The sequence below is a fragment of the Cololabis saira genome, chromosome 9 (genome assembly GCF_033807715.1).
Source record: "Cololabis saira isolate AMF1-May2022 chromosome 9, fColSai1.1, whole genome shotgun sequence".
NCBI lineage: Eukaryota > Metazoa > Chordata > Actinopteri > Beloniformes > Belonidae > Cololabis > Cololabis saira.
This window is the reverse complement of record NC_084595.1, coordinates 39,612,902-39,635,322: the sequence shown is the minus strand read 5'-3', so window position 1 is coordinate 39,635,322 and position 22,421 is coordinate 39,612,902. Positions and strand designations below refer to the sequence as shown.

Sequence of the window (22,421 nt, the reverse complement as noted above, 5' to 3'; positions counted from 1 at the left end):
GTGTGGGCGTGAGACAGCGATCCGTCAGACCATTTTCACCTGTTTCAAGTAAATTTTCACTTGAAATAAGTAGAAAAATCTGCCAGTGGAAAAGATTTATCTTCTCATTACAAGCAAAAAAAATCTTGTTCCACTGGCAGATTTTTCTACTTATTTTAAGTGAAAATTGACTTGAAACAGGTGAAAATTGTGTTTTTTTCCAGTGATGAGTCTTGTTTTAAGTGTAATGAGATTTTTTGACTAAAAATGAGACATTTTAACTAGAAATAAGACAAATATTCTTGTTAAGATTTTGAGTTTTTGCAGTGTTGTACCTTAAAACTTTTGACCACTGCGGTGAATCACTGTTCAAGATAGCTTTGGTGAGCAAGCCTGACCTGCCATTACTAATGAAGACGTTAAAAAGTGTCGATACAGGAGCCATGACGCTACCTGAGATTGTTTCTGTGATAAAATGCGTCTAATCTAAGTCAATAAACCAATAACCCAGCCGGTAGTTCCAACCGGGCGGTCCGACTGGTCAAAAGGCAGCCAGCAAGCATCACCCTCTGAGTCCTGACTCACCGGTCCCGTCTGGTTGCTACGCAGACTCCTGCCGTAACCAGGAAGCTTATCCTGGCAGGATGACACATTCATCTGACGGATCCCCCACCCTTGCCACGCTGGCTCCACCGGCCCGGCCCGTAAATTACCCTCTGGCACCGCAGCGGGAGGAATTGCCCCATGAATCATAATCTAACAACAACAACAGCACTCCCGCGTTTCGTGGCCGTCGTGATGAATCACGTCTTGCTGCTCTCGCGTTGTCGTCACCCTCTGTAATGCAGGAGACGCCTTTGAACCGAAGGATGACACACTGAAATCTGAAACAGCACCTGCTGTGATGGAGCTTTTTTTCTTTGCACCAGAAAAATTAAAACAGATGCGCTTCTCAAAGACTCTTTTTGGGGGGTTTAGACTTTAGGCTTCAGCCCTGAGGGTTGCCAGATGCATGGGTCTTGAATCGTGAATCCTTCATACGACACTACAAGTCAGTTACCTGTTGTATTTTCTTGTATATTGTTTTGGGAAAAGGTTTTTTAATTCAATTTTAACTTTGTAATCAGTAGGTTTTTTATTGGGTCTCTTTACACTGCAAAAACTCAAAATCTTACCAGGAATATTTGTCTTATTTCTAGTTAAAATGTCTAATTTTTAGTCAAAAAAATCTCATTACACTTAAAACAAGAGTCATTACCAGAAAAATATCTTGTTATTTGACAATTTCCACCTGTTTCAATTAAATTTTCACTTGACATAAGTAGAAAAATCTGCCAGTGGGACAAGATTTATCTTCTTATTACAAGCAAAGAAATCTTGTTCCACTGGCAGATTTTTTTCTACTTATTTTAAGTGAAAATCTACTTGAAACAGGTGAAAATTGTTGTTTTTTCCAGTGATGAATCTTGTTTTAATTGTAATGAGATTTCTTTGACTAAAATGAGACATTTTAACTAGAAATAAGACAAATATTCTTGTTAAGATTTTGAGTTTTTGCAGTGTAGGAAACAAATAAAACATCCAGTTTGTACAGTCTAAAACCCAGCAGTCCTTTTTATTTTTAGATCCTTTATTTTTAGTTCCTCATATTGAGGATGAACTAGTAAATGAAGGCTGCTGATGGCATTAAAGCTGAAAACAAACAAACAAACAGCAGGACAGTGTGGGGTTTAACCAGAAAAGGCGGCCACTTTAGCTTAAACACACATCCCTCAACGATGAAAATGCTGCTTTAGTTGATGAGAAGAACAGAGGGATTTTTCCTCTCTGAACCGCTCGGAGGATGAAAACGGAGCTAACGAACGATAACAGGGAATGAAATCAAAGAGTGCACGAATGGAAAATCCGTGTGCACGCGTGAGTGCGCATGAGTCCGAGAGGCTGCTTTCCCAGTACTGACCAGGCCGGGCTTCATCAGCTAAGTGCTTATATATCTCCTGGATTACAGGCCCTGACAAGACACTTTAGCTGCAGCTGGAGGACGAGGCCGCCGCTGCCTTTGACACACTAATGGGAGAGCACACGTTAACACACACACTCACACACTCACACACACACACACACAGATCTGTGGGAAACGTGATGAAGAGGAAGGATGCATGACGTAGCTGGTCTTCTACAGCTCCATCCTGCCTCCCATCACTCTAATGAGACTCCTGCAGAGCTTCAGTCCTTCAGCTAATGTCCCCCTTCTGACGCACAAGCCGCTCGTTCCTTGACAGGACGGTTCAGTGACATTGACCAGCACCTTGTAGATCTTCAGAACATTGCTACACCAAATTAAAGCAGGAGGGGACACGTGAGAACAGGGAAGTACACCTGGAACCGGTTCTAACCCACCACAAGTCTCACAATCCGATATCTGTATTCATGCAAATCCAGTTCACTGAAATTGTCCATTAATCGTGACAAGAGCTGCACTGCAAAAACTCAAAATCTTACCAGGAATATTTGTCTTATTTCTAGGTAAAATGTCTAATTTTTAGTCAAAAAAATCTACACTTAAAACGAGAATCATGGCCAGAAAAATACACTTAAGACAAGACTCAAAAACTCTAAAAAACAACAATTTTCACCTGTTTCAAGTAAATTTTCACTTGAAATAAGTAGAAAAATCTGCCAGCGGGACAAGATTTATCTTCTTATTATTATAAGCAAAAAGAAATCTTGTTCCACTGGCAGATTTTTCTACTTATTTTAAGTGAAAATCTACTTGAAACAGGTGAAAATTGTTGTTTTTTCCAGTGATGAGTCTTGTTTTAAGTGTAATGAGATTTATTTGACTAAAAATGAGACATTTTAATTAGAAATAAGACAAATATTCTTGTTAAGATTTTGAGTTTTTGCAGTGTGCCAACGCCGTCCCAGACGAATCGGACCACATCTACAGAGTCTTGACCTCACCGTGTTTATGCAAGACTCAATATTACAAAAACATGTCCTTCCAGGGATAAAAAAAGAGATGTGGTCATCTCAAATAGCTCTAATTTATCTAGAGTGGGCGTGAGACAGCGATCCGTCAGAACTTTGGCATGAGTCAGACATCGCTCTTCATGACTGGATCAGAGAACAGAAAACCAGCAGAGCGTCACAGGGCTGTTAGCAGGTTGATCCTGGAAGGTTTGTGCCCCTTCAGACCCGCACGCCAAAGACTTTAACGGTAAAATGTCAGTTTCATTTATTTTGAGGCAGATAATCCCCAGGAACCGTTTAATTCTTGCAGCAAAAACCACCCAAAATAACTCCGGATACCGTCAAACCCAAGTCGACACCCCACCTTTGACCACGATGTGACAGTCGTCTTGACAACCACAGAAACCTGATCTTCTGCATATTTTCACGCAGAGACGGAAGTTGTCCTGGTGCCTGCATTCCTGCAGGCACCAGGGAACGCAGGCTCTTGATTTCTTATGAATTACATCAGAATATAGGCGGCGCATTTACTCCCGTGATGGGGAACATTTTCTTAGTCATCATTGAAAAAGGGCAGGATTGTAACCCTTGTGTCTGCACTTGTATCATACAGAAACGTTTTGGCACATTTCAGAGTGACAGTTAATAATAAAACTAATGTTTTTCTCAGAGAAAAACATTTAAAAAAAATACTAAGTGTTGAAACAGTTCCACTCGGAAAATTGAAACCTCGGATATCTGAATTTCTCATTTTGACAAAGAAATAAGTAAATGAATTAAGTGAAGCATCTGCTCATAGAGGGTCAACACACGAATCAAGGTTATGTCTCCACATCCTGTAGGGGTACGAGGCTGTGTGTTAACCCCACTGTCACCTATAAATAGATGAAAAAGCTCAATATGTCCTGTTGCACATTTGCACAACATTTCATTCTAACTCATCTAAACTTCTGAGTCAGTGATGAAAAATGACAAATAGTTAGAAAGTATTGTCTTGATAGATGCCCACGCTGGAATTCAGACTAAGTTCTGGCACAAGAACAACAGGTTTAATCTGGTAAAGTCAGACTGTAAAACATCATCCCTGAACCTTTTTTTTTTGCGACACGCCCCAGAGGATCTGTTTGTTTGAAAGTGGATGGAGAGAAAAGAAACAGGCAATGAAAACTGTAGGTTTGCTGTGTCCAAAATGTTCTTCTTAATCATTGTCCCCTTGATTGAACATCAATTCCCTCGAATCCAAACTTCACCATGAAGTCATACTGTGGTTATACTTCACCTCCTGATACCGGGCGTACACATAAGTGGACATCCCTTGTTTTATTGCCTGTGTCATAACGTTTATTATTGCTTTCTGATCTTATGATGCAGGTTAGAAACCGGTCCGGACGTTTGGCTTGCTTTTGTTGGGCAACCCTTTATGTAAACTCCAACTGGTGACGAGGAAATGAGACTAGAATGGTTTTCCAAAACTGCTCTGACGACAGATCAGATGGATGGTGGATGTATCATCCACTGGGAGGGTTAAAGTTGCTGCAGTGGTGTATTTGAACCTCTGAGAACGCGAAGGATGCACACAAGAGTCAAACCCGTGGACAAAAAAAGAAGTAAAAGCGCCAGAGAGAACACAAGAGAGGAAGATAAGTGGATAAAAATTAGCTTTTAAAGGGAAAGCAACATCCACCGCGTAGTTTGGCGAGTGTACAACGGTAAGTATATAGTTGGATGTCGAGTTAAGCTCAAACCCAACTCCAAACTCTCTTTTTTTTTCTCAATGAAAGACAAAGAGTGATGAATGTGTGTTACTCACCTACAACCCGGTCTCCGGTCTGGACCCCCATCTTCCTCATGGCTGCAGCAAACAGAGCCACGTCCCGCCTCAGCTCCCCAAACGTCACCTTCACGATCTCCTCGTCCCCCTCTCCTGGCAGACAGAGATCCACGGAGAAATTAGGTAAAAAATAAGGAAAATCATTAGAATATGGTTGGAACTGAACGATGGAGACAAAAGTGATTCCTCCTGATCGGGCAGGGGCGGCGACACGGATGAGAAAAGCTTTCTTATCTTCCTAAGTAATCGTTTTCTGACATTCACAGCAATTCCACCAATGGCTTTTCTTATAAATGACATTACAGCTCCTGAGGGAGCTGGTGCATGTGCAAGACCCCGCTCTCCCACCTATAAACACACTCACACACACACAAACAGGAATGAAGACCTATTCAGCCGTTTGGGGACCTGAGCTGCTGAGAAAGGAGCAGAAGTGAGTGACCAACTAACCCCTGCACCGATGCTGAGCACAGCTACACCTTAAATCGTCTCCGTCCATCTCCAACGTTCCATTCGTTCGCACATTTAGCAACAGAACATGTAAAGGGGACAGGTAACACGCACATCTTCCCCTGCGGCCTCGTTTCGCCAGCGTAAACTCTGCACCCTTCACTCTAGTTTACGCTTACTTGCAGCATAGAGAGCCACTTTGTCCTGGTCTTCGTGTTTGAGCAGGTTCTCCGCGTAGTTGAGCCGAGCCCCTTTAAACCACTCTGGCACGTCCGAGATCTGCTTGGATACGTCCACCACCTGACAAACACAGCATGAAAACACAAAAAAAGTTGTGGTTTTTTTTCAAAAGAAAAGGTCATAGCTGCATAGGGCTGGGCGATATGGACCAAAAGTCATATCTCGATATTTTCTAGCTAAATGGCGATACTCGATATATATTGATATTTTTTCTGTGCCATAATTGGGGTTTCCCCCAAAGCATTATAGCATCTCTGTTAGCTTCATATTTTTCTGAGGCAAACCCTTAAAAAAAACAGTCAGTTTTAATACAAAGCCTCGTGCCAAATGTCACACAGGTTCCTTTATTAACAGAGGTCTGCACAATATCAAAATGTATAAAACAAATGAAATAAAAATAAACTGCCTGCATATATAGAATAAAAATGCTTCTTGAATAAAATAAAACAAATATCCCTTTCTTGCATAACAATTAAATTAAAATACACTGTGCAATTAATACAATGTAGACAGTAACAGGCAGACTTTTCCACTGAGGTTGACAGTTGTGTAAAGAACAAAAAATGTGTGCAAATCTCAATTAAAACATTCAAGTCAATTTGTCACAAAATAAGCTATAGCAAAATCATACTTTTTATTTTTTTTTAATAATCGATATAAACGATATTGTCTCGTACCATATCGCGTTTGAAAATATATCGATATATATTAAAATCTCGATATATATTGCCCAGCCTTATAGCTGCACTACGGTTCTGTTTTTCTTGCCTTGGGGTTTTCACTGGATTGCCTTAATAACCATATTTCTTGTTTATCCACATTTATTAAACTCTTTTTGTCATTTTCTCCTTTCTGGACAACCTCTTTTACTGTGCTTTAAAACAATATAACAGAAGACTCAAGACGACAGCGGGAGGTGACATCCCACAGTGCATGGGGTTTGCAGGAGGTTTAGCTGACTGGTTAATGGTGTCCTTTATCTTCATGCCTCCTTAAGCAAATATTAAATAGATTACACGGGTGAGAGCATGTGGTCACAAGTTTACACAGGAGATAGATACCCATGTGTACAGAAGAAAAGTGTGCCAGCAACATGACACGCCATCAGACACCATTTATTACCTCACAAGTGTCTCCATTCAGAAACCGAGCAACAACAAAGTATCGGTGCAGAGATGTGGAATAATTAGCTGGGAATGCTTCTTTTTTCTCTAAGTGGCTATAAGGTCTGTGACTTTCACACCTGGGGGGAAATGACCTTGGACGGTCAGCTAAAATTAGAGAGATATAAAACAGGTGTTTGTGTTTGCGGTAAACTTTTACACGAGTCATTATTCAGAAAAAACGGTTTTATTTCAAAATGTTTTATGCTCATATAAAATGAACCTTTTCTGATAACAACAAAGTCTGTTCAGCGACCCATAGTACAAAACAAAAACAGTAACCATTTTCCAAAGCGAATAAAACCAGGATTCATTCTTGTACTTCATTCACTGTTCAGTTACTTTTCTGTGTGTGTGCAAATAGAGAAAAATAAAGATTGTAGATTTGAATTATCAGCAAACAGGTTGTCTGAATTTGTAAAGATCAGAATGATGATTATAATAATGCTAGAATATTGTAGATAAAACTCAATCCAGTCAACAAATAAAAATGCCAACCACTGATCCACCTTGTGAGGAGTGGGTGTTACCATGAACCTACTGTGCTTCTCCAGAAATGTCTACACTGCAAAAACTCTAAATCTTAACAAGAATATTTGTCTTATTTCTAGTTAAAATGTCTCATTTTTAGTCAAAAAATCTCATTACACTGGAAAAAACAACAAGTTTCACCTGTTTCAAGTAGATTTTCACTTAAATGAAAATTGTCAAATAACACGTTATTTTTCTGGTAATGACTCTTGTTTTAAGTGTAATGAGCTTTTTTGACTAGAAATTGGACATTTTAACTAGAAATAAGATAAATATTCCTGGTAAGATTTTGAGTTTTTGCAGTGTAAAATCTCCAGCTGAGCACAGCACACCCCATTCCAGCAAACATTTGTATTTGGGGTCCACCTGAGACATGAATGGGCTAAAAAAAAAAAAAAATGGTCATCTATGGGTTCCTTGTGAACGGTTACGCTCGTGTACATGAAACATGAATGAAAAGGGGCCCAAACAGGTGCCTTATCTGAGTCCAAACTCCACATCCTGTCGGGATTCGAACCAGGAACCTTCTTGCCGGGAGGAAAAGCGCTTAACTGCAATAACTGGATATTTCAATCCATTTCAGTTTTACACCTTCAAGTGTTTTAAAGAAGTTAACACACAACTCTGCAGGCCGTTAAAGTTAGGAAGCAGAAGCAAGACCAACTTAAACAAACACAAAGATGTGCATTACATTGTCAGTAATGTTGATCCTTTTAAGTAAAAATCAGAATTCAAAAGAAAAAACAGCTAGTTGGACTCACCTCCTCACATGTTTTCGAGCAGACTACTCCACAGAAGCGCCACACTTCTGCCCAAAACTCTGCATAATTATCCACCGACCACTGGTAAAGGTCACTGTAGTTGACTGGAATACAGAATCAGGCATTACAACACAGCACATTTACAAGCATCACACATTAATATCAATATAAATAAACGAAGAAAAAAATAAATTAATAATAATATTATATATACAAACAAATCAAAGTCAGGTGCAAATCTTATCTACAGAGGCGGGTCAGTGGGAGTTTCCTTCTCAAGTGTGAATAGTCATCAATCTTATAGAATGAGCTGGTTATGGGAGTGCCATATGTGCTTACTAACTTCATCAACACGAGATAAAGGAAAAGTACAGCTTCAGAGTTAATGGATCAAAACTCATTTCAATCTTTTTAGCCTTTGTTTCTTTATAGAAGAATTACAGTATTGAATCTGCATGATTCTTTGAGCTACTTGTCTTAGTAAGCTTTTGTAATTTAGATATAGTATATATACACTGACATTACAACATTCCTTGACACCTGACTAGATCCATCTGACAGTTTTGAGGTGAAAGTCTCCTTCTTCTTGCAGAAGTCCACTCATGGCCGGTTCTGAGGCGGCGCCACAGGGACGCGTGCACCGGCTGGAATCTGACCGGCCCCCTGAAACACCCATGCCCCGTCACTCGTCTGTCCTTTGTCCGAGAACAAGGATCAGATTATAATTGGGTGCAATTCCATTCCCCAACAGTTAAATGGTACTTATGGCCCAAATAAGAAACCCCACCCTCAACAAATCTTACAGAAGAAGCAAAAAGGGAGCTGGAGACTGTTCTCCATTTTTACTAAAACACTGAAACAGCAGTCAAAATGATATACAGAATTTGTTAGCAAGTCATAAATCTTGATGTCTGGTGGAATTAATGACCAAAATTAATCACTTGAGGGATTAATAACATATCGGATGAAAGAACATTCACTCACTGCTGTTGCTTATCTCATCTCTGACAAACATTCACATTAATAAGTAGCAGCTTATAATGTTTGAACAGTATCCAATATTTATTTTGCATGAATATTAGTACTTTGCTCCTCACATGCTGTGTATATTAGTCTATTGGTTCAAGTTTGGTGAGGAGCTTAGCTGTCTGAAAGTTTTTTATTTGCATTAAGTGTTTAAACAAGGCGTGAATAATGAAATGCATACATGGCTAACTATTTTTTTATTTTTTTAAGGTGTGCCAAGATGTTGGAAACACAGTTAGCCCCTTTGTGAGAAATGTGGCCCCTTGATGGCTTCTTAGAAAAATCCTGAATTCACCACTGGATACATGGAGGCTGCAACCTCTATAATAGGTCTGGTGAGAAAGTAGTAATAAAACCAATTATTAGGCAGAATGACTACAGGACTGTCTCAGAAAATTAGAATATTGTGATTTTCTGTAATGAAATTACAAAAACAAAAATGTCATACATTCTGGATTCATTACAAATCCACTGAAATATTGCAAGCCTTTTATTATTTTAATATTGCAATCATGGCTTACAGCTTAAGAAAACTCAAATATCCTATCTCAAAAAATTTGAATATTCTGGGAATCTTAATCTTAAACTGTAAGACATAATCAGCAATATTAAAATAATAAAATGCTTTTGTAAAATTTCAGTTGATTTGTAATTAATCCAGAATGTATGACATTTTTGTTTTTTTTTTAATTGCATTACAGAAAATAAGGAACTTTATCACAATATTCAAATTTTCTGAGACAGTCCTGTATAATAGGTCTGGTGAGAAAGTAGTAATAATTATTATCCAGAATGACTATATTTCAGATATGGAATCATCAGTCAGTAAGATTAATTATGATTTCACCTCACACACACAGGTTTGAGCTCAAATCTGTTCATTCAGACAAGCAGGTTTTCTAGCAGTCCTGCAGAGTCCTACCATTTAAAATGACAATAATTATTGTATTTTTCTCCAAATAAGAAGAAAATAAAGAAACAATTGAAACGGGGTCTGTATTCTCCTGCAGCTCTGCAGACTGAGGATCCATGCAATGATCCAGGCATGAGCATAATCTGCAGTGTTGTAAACAGAAATGGGCTAGGGAAGGGATTGGGGGCTTCAAAATGATGGTATAGTCATTAGTCAGCAAATGCAGATGTCTGATTATTGCTTTTCAGTCGACATGGCCCTTTAAATCCTGCGATTTTGCCTCTGCAGCTAGGCTGCAAAAGGCTGCTCTGCAACGCACGCTTCAAACACTGGTAATAAGGAGGTACTAATGCCGACGAAACAGCGGACACTATTTCGGTTTCTTTCTATCCTGCTCAACGTGAAGCTTCGTGGGCTCAATGAAATCCGACTTATATTGTCTCCAACACTTCTATATCCGTCTGGATCCTCCTGCGTGGCTCCCTCGCCTCTACTCACCCAGATTAAAGCCGTAGTTGGAGTTGACCTGCTTCCGAAACGAGTCCATCCGTGTGTTCATCTTGGAGTCTGGGTACCACAACACCTTGCTCTCCATATCCATTATCTTCTCGCTCTTCCCTTCCATGTCTTTGGACATCTTTGCTGCTGCTGCGGTTTGTTTTGTTTGCTTTTTTTCCTCCCAGACGGGCTGAGGTAGTTGTCTTGGACAGGAGCACACGTCCCTAACGAGATCAGCGGGCTGCTGGTGCTGTTTGCAGGGCTTTGGGCTGCAGGGAGAGTCAGATAACTCTGCTGTCAAAGACGAGCGTGGGGCGCTCAAGGAAAAGCCAAAAGACCACGCCCCTGACCACGTGACTCAAGATGCGTTCACGTGCACTGCTCACCCACCGGTGACAGTTATTAAAAATACTAATTAAAGTGTATTGATATTTTGGGGGGGGTTGTAGATTGAAAGAGCATACGTTTAATCGTATTAAATGGAATATATTAATATAGTAGGCTATGAAAAAGCATAGATGATAGCACGAGGAAGCTTTCCTCTGAACAAAATAAATTTTTTCAACAACGATCTTTACTGGGTCCTTAAAAGTTCCTTTTTACTTCTATTTTTCATCTCTCTTTGTATATGTATGTGCAAAAACAAGCGTGTTTTTCAACATCAAAGTGCTGAAATCACAGCTATTACAATCGAGTTATAAAAATGTCACAACAGAATTAAATAAAACACGACATATCACAGAAAATTGAGGCACATCTTATTTTTCAAATTTTCCAAGACTCCTTGAACCTGTTCAAAAATACTCGTGAACATTTTTTAAATTACAGTTACCAAGTTGTTGTTATATTAAGGTATTATGAAGCTGCTAATAGAGTTATGTCTTCATTAAAGAAAAAAAAATAGACTTAATTCAAGAGATACCATTTAAATTTAACACCAACTCGTAAACGTGAACGCGCATCCCAGAGCCGGTGTTCTGTCAATTTCTGCTGCTTTGCCAAAAAATGCTCCCTAATGGTTTTCTACCTTTGCAGAGCTACAATTTTCCTGTGTTTTACTCTCTAAACCACTTCCTTTTCCCCCCAAGTAGTCCTTGTCACTTGCCAGGCCGTCATTGTAAATAAGATCGTGTTCTTAATGACCTGCCTGGTTAAATAAAGGCGAATGACTGAATGAATATCAAATAAAGTGATAGAATTGTTGTTTTTTTTCTCTTTATCTCTTTATGTAATGCAATTCATGTCATGGGTAGTGTATTTTGAAGAATCAAATACTCAACATCCCATATTATCCATTTTACATCGTTCAAGAAATGATGGAGGTGGCACTCAAACTTTGAAAAATCGACTGTGCGCATGCGCAGAACCACAGAGTAGCATTTCTCGGCAGGGAGCAAGGATTGGCAGAACACCGGCCGTCCCGTGCTCGCGGGAAAGCGTGCAGCCAGCATGCGGGCCGCTGATTGGTCCGCGGGGCTGGTCCCACATCAGCCGACCACGTCGCTCCACGCCAGAGGCGCGGCCGCGCCGCCGGATTGGCGGTCAGTTTGCTCAATGGTCTGCTTGTTTTTTAACAGCAGTCAAACGAGGAAGGTTGAGCAACCACGGAGCATCAGGAACGAAAGGTCGTTTTGAGAGGTGTGCCCAATCGTAGTGCTAAAATAAAGACCCTCCTCATTACGTGGTGGTGTCATCGGTGTCTTCACAAACTTTGAAGCCTATCCTGATCCCAAACCCTGTGATCCCCACTGGGCCCTCACAGATCCAAGATTAACAATAGATTAACAAGAAAACCCAAATTTGATTTCAAATCACAATCTTTTGAATGAATGAATTTGAATGGATGAATGGATGAATGAATGAATTAATTAATTAATTAATTAATTAATTTTTATCTCGAACATGTATATAAAAATGAAAGTAAAAATAAAAAAATAAACATTTACATCTTCATATTCACATGTTCGAAAAAAAAAGAGTAGGAAGAAGTATACACTTTTTCCTAGTTCCTACCCCTTTATAACTCTATGGATTTACATTATTGCTATTATTATATCTACACAATATCCATATAAATATAATTCATATAAATACTACGTAAACATGCCTATTATTACATAATTATCCATATGAGTATATAGAAAATAGAAATATTACATAAATATTATATCAATATCTAGAAAATACGGGCAGCACAGTGGCTTGGTGGTTAGCACTGTTGCCTCACAGCAAGAAGGTCCCCGGTTCGACTCCCAGGCCCGGCAGGCCTCTCTGTGTGGAGTTTGCATGTTCTCCCCATGCTTGCGTGGGTTTTCTCCGGGTACTCCGGCTTCGTCCCACAGTCCAAAAACATGCATATTAGGTTAATTCTAGGTCGTCCTCAGACGAGCCGTCCATCGTTGTCTCCAGTCATCCCGATTCTCCATACATCTTTCCAGTTTGCTGGTACTCTGGGCCCCTGCATCCTTCTTGAGTATGTCCACATTTTTGGTGTAGGACGTCCTCTTGACCGGCGCCCACAGCACCAAATTAATTGGTGATTCTAAATTGCCCGTAGGTGTGAGTGTGCATGGTTTTGTGTATTATGTGGCCCCTGTGATGGACTGGTGACCTGTCCAGGGTGTAACCCCCGCCTCTCACCTGAAATGAGCTGGGAGCAGCAGACCCCCGTGACCCTGCAAAGGGTAAAGCGGGTATAGATAATGGATGGATGGATATCTAGAAAATACAAATATTATATAAATCTATATAAATAAACTACATAAATATCCCTATAAATATATATGTGCTACATACCCAATAAATATATAACATATATTACATAGTCATAACTATCCCTCTCAACATATAATATATACTACATAAATATCCACATAAATATCTTAACATATCTTAAGCAAGTATAATATACAGTTTTTCCCTATTTTATTTGATTCTCACATAAAATAGGGAAAAATAGTACAATCTATTCAAATAGTATGTTAGTATTTGGATGGGGAAATGAATAGATATGATGTGACTGCATTTTTAAAGGGCTAAATCTTAAGTTAAAAATGGCTGGGCACAGATTTCCACCTCATTTGAAGATATTGAGACTGAGCCAAACCTTCTCAATGATAATGAAGTCGACACTAAAGCAACCTGTCATCACCCTAACTTAGCCCCTTAACCAGCACATAATAAATATGTGAGATAATCTCCATTCTCATCCTGACAAGAGTTTCTTTTTTTTCCTCACACTGCCTGGGACAGAAATCCTCATGTATATAGTTTTCCATTAATTCGCAATCTATAATTTGTCTATTACTGTTTGTAACTTTTTTAATCTGGGTTCAGTGAGCAAAAAAAAAAAAACGAAAACAAATTCCCTGTACGGCATGTTCATGCTTGGCCAATAAAGCTTATTCTATTCTATAATTATGTTTGGGACCCAAATCAGGAATGATCAGTAAGTGTCTAAATGAACGCATTGACACAGTCCACTGTTATGAAAGAGCAGTACCTTGTGCACCTTCAGCGTGGGAAATAATACATAAAACTGTAAATTAAAAAGGCAGAAATAAAAGACAAAACCAATTAATAGTCCATATAGCATTACTGATTTGCAGGCACAACTAATGCAAAAAGAACTTGATGCTCATCCGTTTGTTTTTTACAATTGAAAATATCAGTCCATTGAAGTAAACCATGGAGCCTGATTTGTGTACATTTTTTAACAAATAGTTGCCCTCATGTTCTTATATATTCTTATCAGTATATCAGTTTCCTTACTCTTCGATCATTTAGCTCTGTATACTATATTTCTGTTACGCCATCACATGCTATCAAAAGACATGTTTTAGGAAAGGCCGGGATTTGAAAATATCCCACACTTATACAGAGTTTACCTTTATACAGTTTCCAAATACTGATTCATTGGATTAAATTGAACTGCAGCCCTACTTAAAAGTCTCCTTTTACTCAGAACACCAGATGAGAATCCAAATCAACGATGCGGCCGTGACATCTACTTAGAGAATTTAAAATGGAGAAACAGAATTTCTGAATATATCAAAATGTAATGCTTAAGAAAGCAGAAAAGGAAGCTTTCTCAAAAAAAGGTCACTAAATGTCAAGTCCAGAATTAATTTCAAGCCTTTTCTTCTAAATTTATGTCAAACATCTTTATGTGTCACCTCACAGTGTCTGAATTGAGGTCTTTGTCTTTAAATTTATTGAGCATATGGATCTTGACTAATTTTGCTGCAGATGTGTTAATTAAGCTGATTTAGTTTTGACCAGATAATGATTTTTAAGAAGCACTTTTTGGAAGTGTTGACATAATTATGGTCCACGTTTATAGTGTGAAAGTGCTCTGATGTCTTCACTACTCACTGAAGTCTGCACCAACATTTCTTTTTTTTTTTTATCGTATTAAAATCGTATTAATCTAATGAACAATGATCATAAATATAAACATATATTCTCAGTGGGTTTTAAATTTTGACAAAGTTACAAAGCTAATGCATGGTCTCTTTCCAGGAATGTATAATGTGGATAATTCTTCCTGGAAATCCATCTCATGAAATAAGAGATTTTTCCAATTTGAGGATGTTTGTTTCCAGCAAATAGACAAATAATCAAATTATACTCATTATAACAAAATAAACTGTAATAGAGTTAATCAACTGAGCCTAAAAGGATTAAACCTTTCGTTGCCAGTTTAGGGAGCAGCCTGAATATGTCAATCCTACCATCCTTTAGTTTAAATAATCAACTAAGTAAAAAAAGAGAGATAAATAATTCATTCAAATCTCAAATCCCTCTATTCACATTATGAACATTACCAAACAAGGTTAAACATGTTTATTTCATTTTGGAGACTTAATATCATAGAAACTCATCTCTGACCATCTTATCATCAAAAATGAAATTGTCCATATTTTGACTTAACTTAAAACCCTTAACTTGAAAAAAAAGAGTAAATTATGAAAAAAAATTTCAAACAACAAAGACAGGCATTTCATTATATATATATATATATATATATATATATATATATATATATATATATATGTATATATATATATATATATATATATATATATATATATATATATATATATATATATATATATATATATATATATATATATATATTTATATATATATAATTATCTGCACTTGTTTAGATCAAATTGTCTGTGATGTGTGATTTAAAAAAAATGGAAGCCTTGCAAAAAGCTTAAGAGCTTTTAAGAATAAACCTCACCAGGAAGTAATGGCTGAGTTTGACCCAGCGACTGCAGTGTTGTAACTGAGATGGACTTTCCACACGATGTGAAACCCTGACCTGATAAGAATTCTGCAATTATGCCACCACAGTTTTATCTCCGACTGTTTAAGTAAACGTTCTCTCCAGACCAGCCTGTGATTAACATCTTATAACAAATACCAACAAAATCAATTATTTTGTTCACAAATATTTTCACAGTGTGAAATATGCAAGTCCGGTTTGGACCGACTGTCTCACGTGTGGATTTGTCCTCTTTTCTCTGTCTGTTTTCCACATCAAAGACAACTGCAGCTTCCAACATTTGAAAATCTGTGTGCACGAATGCAATAATATGGTCAAAAAGAAAGAAAAAATGACTTCCTCATAATTGTAGCTGTTCCAATTTCGCAACTTTTTGCGACACACTCGTGGCGTTTTCTCATCCAACTTCACCAGGAAGGTTTTTCCATCAGTTTTGAAGGACTTTCTAGATATGATGAGTATTTATCAGCTGCCTTTAGCGAATGGGCAGACTTATCCCAAACCATGTCAGCCGGGTTCAGGTCAGGTGATTGTGGAGCCCAGCTCCTCTCATCAGAGATGGTCACAAGTCTTGTTTTGCAAGTCCAAGTCAAGTCTCAAGTCTTTGTGGGGTGAGACTTGGTCAAGTCTCAAGTCTTTGGTCACGAGTCCAAGTCAAGTCTCAAGTCTCTAAAAAATAAGTCTCACGTCTCTTCTGGTTGTAATGAGCATTCTATCATCTGATGCTATCCGGTCTGCTTAGTGCTAAGAATACTGCACAGCTATATCTGAGATATTCAAAGCATTAACTGTATTATTATCATCACTCCTTTATCTATTAGCATACAGTATCAGTACTGATTAGTTGTTTGTTATATGATCACTTTAAACAGGATATTGTAATGCAGTGAAGAAAACACACAACGAAAGCTTTCCTTTAAAGGAAACTGTATTCTTTGAACATGAACATACAATTACAGTATGTCTTGCTGCCCTTTTGTGCAGGCTCAGTGGGACCATAATATGAACACATATAGAAAATGTTAGGAAAAGTTGTAATTAACATCCTTCCAATTAGTGCAAAACATCACACTTTAGCTAAATGTAAACAACTTGTAAGCAAAACACTTAAAGGTACTTTAAACATTTGTATATGTTACTTCTGTGCCATTTGCAATTAAAAATGTGTTCACAAAAACAAAACAAAACTATTGCTGCCATATCATCTGAAATATACTGTAAGTCTATAAACTGGTGATATTAAAACATGACCTATTTTGTTCCTAAAGAGATATCTACCATTTGTGAAAATTGGCACCTTTCTTTGTATGACAAAAATGATTCCTTGTATAAAAGTAAAACTCATAATGGAATATTACTGGAGTTATTGGCTATCTTGACTCCTTTACTAACAAAACAGTAACCTTTTTGTGGAAACAATCACCTGTGTTGTTTTGCCTAGAACAAAATATTTAACAATAATAAACCTGCAATAAGATCAGAATGGTTTACCTGATTCTTCTCTTAATACACTAGGTATGGGCCACAATACATTAACAAGCTTGTAGGTGTCCTCCAGTGGCCTACTGTAAGACCTAGAAAAGTATTATGCAACAGAATGGTTACATTTCAAAAAGATCAAGCTGGACAATGTCTCTGCACTAAGCCTGGCTCGGTGAGGGCGCATTATAAGGCCTCCGTGACTGAATACCCTCTCCACTGGTGCACTGGTAGCCGGAACAGCGAGCACTCTCATAGCCACAAGATAGAGCCTTGGGAAGACCTTTGCATGCCTTTTCCAGAAACCTAGGCAGTCCGCCTCATCTTCATCAGATGACACCTGGAACAAATCAGCTCAGCCTTGACAGATGATACATGGTCACCCATCTTGTTGCTTTTCTTCCTGTAGCCAGCGAAAAGGTGTGGAGTTTTATCAGGTGGCTCATCCTTATCATCCTCTCCACTACTGCTAAAGTATGGTGACTTTCCGAGCCTCAGCCAAGACAATGTCTGAAAAAGTTGCACAAAAATCATGGTTAGTGACAATATTATGACGTTGATTGATATACACTACTCACAGTGGTGATGGTTAAGTTAATGAACGATAAGTAAGTCTAAATGAGATTTTACTGATGTTATTGAAAGCAAGAAAAGATTTGTGTGCCTGAAAAGTTGGGAGGAGGAGGAAATGTATATAATGAATTGAATTAAGTATTAATTTGGTGCCCTGAATGATGCATAATGTGATGATAATAAAACACTCTTGACTTCATCTGGTGCAAGGACATCTTGCTCTAGCCAAAAGAAGCAGAATGATGGGTCTAGTAGTGCAGACATCATGTAGACCCGTGATTCCCAACCCCCGGTCCCCGGACCGGTACCGGTCCGTAGAGCCGTTACTACCGGGCCGTGGAATGGCTTGTGTTCCGATCATAATTAGGGCTGCAATGATTCGCCGACGTTGTCGACAAAAAAGCGATAATCAAAATTGTCACCAGACGTTTTTTTCCCAATGGAGTGAGGCATCTCACTTCACTTCACCTCATACAATCTCTGCCGAGAGCAGCGCTGCACGACAGGGTCTCAGCAGCTTTTCTTTTTTTTGCGTGTCAGCGCAGTTGCGGGTAACAAAACTTGGCACTGGGGGTTCTAGGATTTTTCTGAAACAGGGGCCATTATGGGGCCAAATGTAACCTTCACGGGCCAACAGTATTAAGCCCCTTTCACATAGCAAAGCGGGACCGCCGCCGGCTTTCCCATTCATTGTGTATGTGCTACCGCAGCGCAAGAGTGGACCGCTCTGCTGGCGAGCTTGGCGGCGCGCGAGGGGCACCTGCCACGGGCGTTTCACCTGCCTGCGCCTGAATTGAACATTTCTTAATTTCATCGCGCTGTGAGGGCATCTCGGTGCGACCAATAGGAGAGAAGGTGGTTGTCATCCTGCTGAGGACCCACTCCCCAACAGGCTGTCAAACTGCTCCCTGTTCAATCTGAAGTAGACCTGGTCATCATGGAGCTGTAGCTCCAACGAGCCTGGATTCCCCCAAGTCTTCTCATGAGGATTTCCTGGACCCTCCTTGCTGCTGCTGCTCGTCTCCTCCTCAGAAGAACTAAAGCCAGCATCCCCCCTGAAATAAAAACGGTCCAAATCATCCCCCCCCTGAAATAAAAACGGTCCAAATCATCCCCCCCTGAAATAAAAACGGTCAGAATCATCCCCCCCCTGAAATAAAAACGGTCCAAATCATCCCCCCCTGAAATAAAAACGGTCCAAATCATCCCCCCTGAAATAAAAACGGTCCAAATCATCCCCCCCTGAAATAAAAACGGTCAGAATCATCCCCCCCCCGAAATAAAAACGGTCAGAATCATCCCCCGTGAAATAAAAAAAGTCCAAATCATCCCCCTGTAAAACTGCCATCCCCCCTTTTCATCCCTTATGTCATTTCATCAATGAATGTGGTTTTACTGCTATTTCAACATTTAGAGTCATCACCAGAAAAATAACACCAGAAAAATAACTCATTTGACAATTTTCACCTGTTTCAAGTCAATTTTCACTTGAAATAAGTAGGAAAATCTGCCAGTGGAACAAGATTTATCTTCTCATTACAAGCAAAAAAATCTCAGATTTTTCTACTTATTTCAAGTGAAAATCTTTGAAAAAAAATTGTTGTTTTTTATTTACTTTTTGTATGAACAGCAGCAAAGTTGAATAAAATATCTATTTTTCATTGAAGTAGCCATCTTTCTCGTGTTTATTATCATTTGCCACATAATTAAAGCAACCTCATACTAAATTTAAGAAAACAATTTTTGCATTTTTTTGTCATATAATTTCATCCAAAACTTGTATAAATCGAAATGTGTTTCTTTGAGTGGCAGCCCTGTCATGGCTTGGCGGACAATAAGTAATGGTACCCGACCGGACTGAACAGCGCCATGCACAGGTGCTGTATGCAGGTTAGGTACAGTCAGCTGCAGAGATGAGCGGACCTCAGCAAACCTCCATGAGCCGTTTCTTTACTGGTTGTTCGAGTAAAAGAAATGGTGATGAACAAGTAGAAAATCCTACCAAAAAGAAAAGCAAAAGCTTTAATCGCAAGTACGACATTATGTATATAAAATACGGATTGTTGCAACGGGCGATTTGGAGGCGCCAAACCCATGTATTTTATGTGGAGAAACGCTCGCCAACGAAGCAATGAAGCCATCCAAGCTTCAAAGACACTTAAATACAAAACATCCTTCTCTCAAAGACAAACCAGTGGATTTTTTCGAAAGGAAAAAACGTGAGTTACATTTGCAGAAGCAAGTTTTAAAGGCCACAACATCAGCTAACGTCGCTGATGATAGCCTGCATTTTAAAATGCATAGTTTTTTTCTAAAATGTTTATTAAAATTGACATAAATTGTCAACCGGTCCCTGAGCTTTTTGTTTATACTTCTGCTGGTCCTTGGCTCAAAAAAGGTTGGGAACCCCTGATGTAGACCATATCTCCAAATGGAAGATTTCCTGCTGCAGGTTGAGCTGAGTCATCCATTCTGACATTTGCAAAGATCCCCTGGAAACGGCGTTGCAGTGACTTCTGGAGAGCTTTCACAAAACCAGCCAGATGCCGAGTTGTATTCAGCATACTGTTGAGGTGCTGTTGAGTGAGAGAACGCAAGGCCGAGCTGCACTTAGAGTCACCACTTTCTCCCCTTGTGTGAGGTCTGTTGCTTGAAGAAATAGGGCCAAAATTTCCACAAGCTCTTTCAGCTGACTCAATTCTCTTGCTGATAAGCACAGACCTTTATGTCCTTGGGCTTCCAGAAGAGTATTAGGCTTTGAGGATCCTGGTCAGTGATTGCCTCCACAAGGCGGAGAGTTGAATTCCAACGTGTTGATACAGCAGAGGGGATGCTGCGATTGGCTCCATACTCTCGCTCAAATGCTTCTTTCAGCCCACATGTGGGATGAAGTAAACTGCAGAATTTTGTTACTTTTGCCATTGCACTGTTCAGAGTCTTAGTCTCCTTCAGTCCATCTCGCACAACAAGCTGTAATGAATGTGCGAAGCACTGTAGTCGCTGTTGACGGCAGCTGCTCTGGATAGATTCCACATCGTCCTGGAAATTCTCACTTATATCCTCCCATAAGTTGCTGTTTTCCAGGTCATCTTCACCATCTTCACTTTCAGTAGTTGTTGCAGAGGGGAAACAAACTGTGAAGGCTTTCTTCATATTTGACGCATTGTCACAGATAATGTAATCTAATTTGTGTTTTATATTGAAGTTGTCACATATCTCTTCAAATTTCTCACTTATTCGTTCTGCAGTGTGTGACCCTGTGAATCGTTCACAACTTAAGAGAACTGTCTGCAGGCTTGGGCTGTTTTTCTCTATTTCCATGAAGTGAGCTGTTACCCCTAAAAAGCCACGCATGCTTCGGTCAGTCCAAATATCAACAGTCACAGACACATTGTCTGTCTTTTCTGGTTTGGATTTGATCTTGGACTCTTTGTCTGCTGCTAGCTCACTTAGGCGTCTGGTTACGGTGCTTCGACTTACTGGGCAGTATCTCTCCTCTACCATTGACATAAAATTCTTGAAGCTAGGCTTGTCAATCAAAGAAAGAGGCAGATTGCATGAAATGATGAGATCCTGTATTATGGATTCAGTAATGGCCTTCTGTCTGGGATGGCCCTGGCTGTATATCTGCACACCTTTTGCCTGAGTCAGGAAAGAATCAAGGCTGCTCTGTCCCTCACCACTGGCCAGTTTCTTTGCTTTGTTGAATTCAGAAAACCTAAGATGAACAACATGGAAAATGAATGAGGCTATTAATTATAGTAATAAGATCTGGATGATATTGCTATCATATTTATGTGTAGCAAAACACAAAATTAACACCGTTTACCAGCCAAATGCTGGTCAATCATGCAAATGGCTGGTACTGTATGTTGCACTCACCAGCCAAAATAACAATGATAATCTATTGAGTGGCTGGTAAAATTTCACTGGATCTCTAATGATATCTTTTAAGTCTGCTGTAAATTAACACATTCCTCTATCCTCTCACTCGGACCCAGTGTAATGGTAACCTGATAAACCTGTAACATTAACATTATGTGGCCAACAATAAACCTGTAACCTGCCTATAAGCCGACAGTATAACTATGTATGGATTTTTCTACGTTTAACGCCAGAAGATGGTGGCAGCAGAACGTAGATGATTACCCGACCATTTTTTTACGTCATGTCAACGCCACTCAATGCAAACAATTGTGACAAGCAAATGAACACTTACTCATCTTTTCAAATATTCAATTACAAAACTAGTAGCAAGCTAAGTTAACGTTACGTAGCTGATGCTGAGCTAAACATGTTTGCTAACCGTCCTGTGCGCTAATGTTACTGACCTATCCGGGTGAGTTTTCAGGTGCCTGATGAAGTTGGATGTGGTTGAACCAGCATCCTTAATTTTGGCACTGCAGAACTTGCATTCAGCGCTTCTTTTGTTGATGGCGCCGTCTTGTTTAAAGTTTTTGTACCCAAACGTAATTACAAAGGGTACAGCAGCAGCTGTATGCCGTACGCCATAGTGTTACCGTCATCTGAGGTACTAGTGCGTGAGGCGCGCACCCGAGGCGTAATATGGTTACCATGGTTATCATGACAAAAAGGAAGGAATGACATTAAGCTTGTCAGACGTTTAAAAGTTTCCTCAATGTTAATAGGCCAAAAAAATAAAGATTGTTCACGAATCCCAAAACACGAGTCCGAGTTGAGTCTGAAG

At 39.2% G+C, this 22,421-nt stretch overlaps 1 protein-coding gene across 1 annotated transcript in view; it reads right to left on the bottom strand.

Moving 5' to 3' along the window:
• The window catches only part of aacs (acetoacetyl-CoA synthetase), a 62,313-nt gene extending 51,641 nt beyond the window's left edge, over positions 1–10,672 (bottom strand). Inside the window, exons 1-4 of the mRNA XM_061729569.1 lie at positions 10,366–10,672; positions 7,929–8,032; positions 5,413–5,533; positions 4,763–4,876 (exon numbers count right to left, since the gene is read on the bottom strand). Of these exons, the coding sequence (XP_061585553.1) occupies positions 4,763–4,876; positions 5,413–5,533; positions 7,929–8,032; positions 10,366–10,504 (478 nt within the window). The 5' untranslated portion in view covers positions 10,505–10,672. The remainder of the gene's footprint in view (positions 1–4,762; positions 4,877–5,412; positions 5,534–7,928; positions 8,033–10,365) is intronic.
• Positions 10,673–22,421: the final 11,749 nt, after the last annotated feature.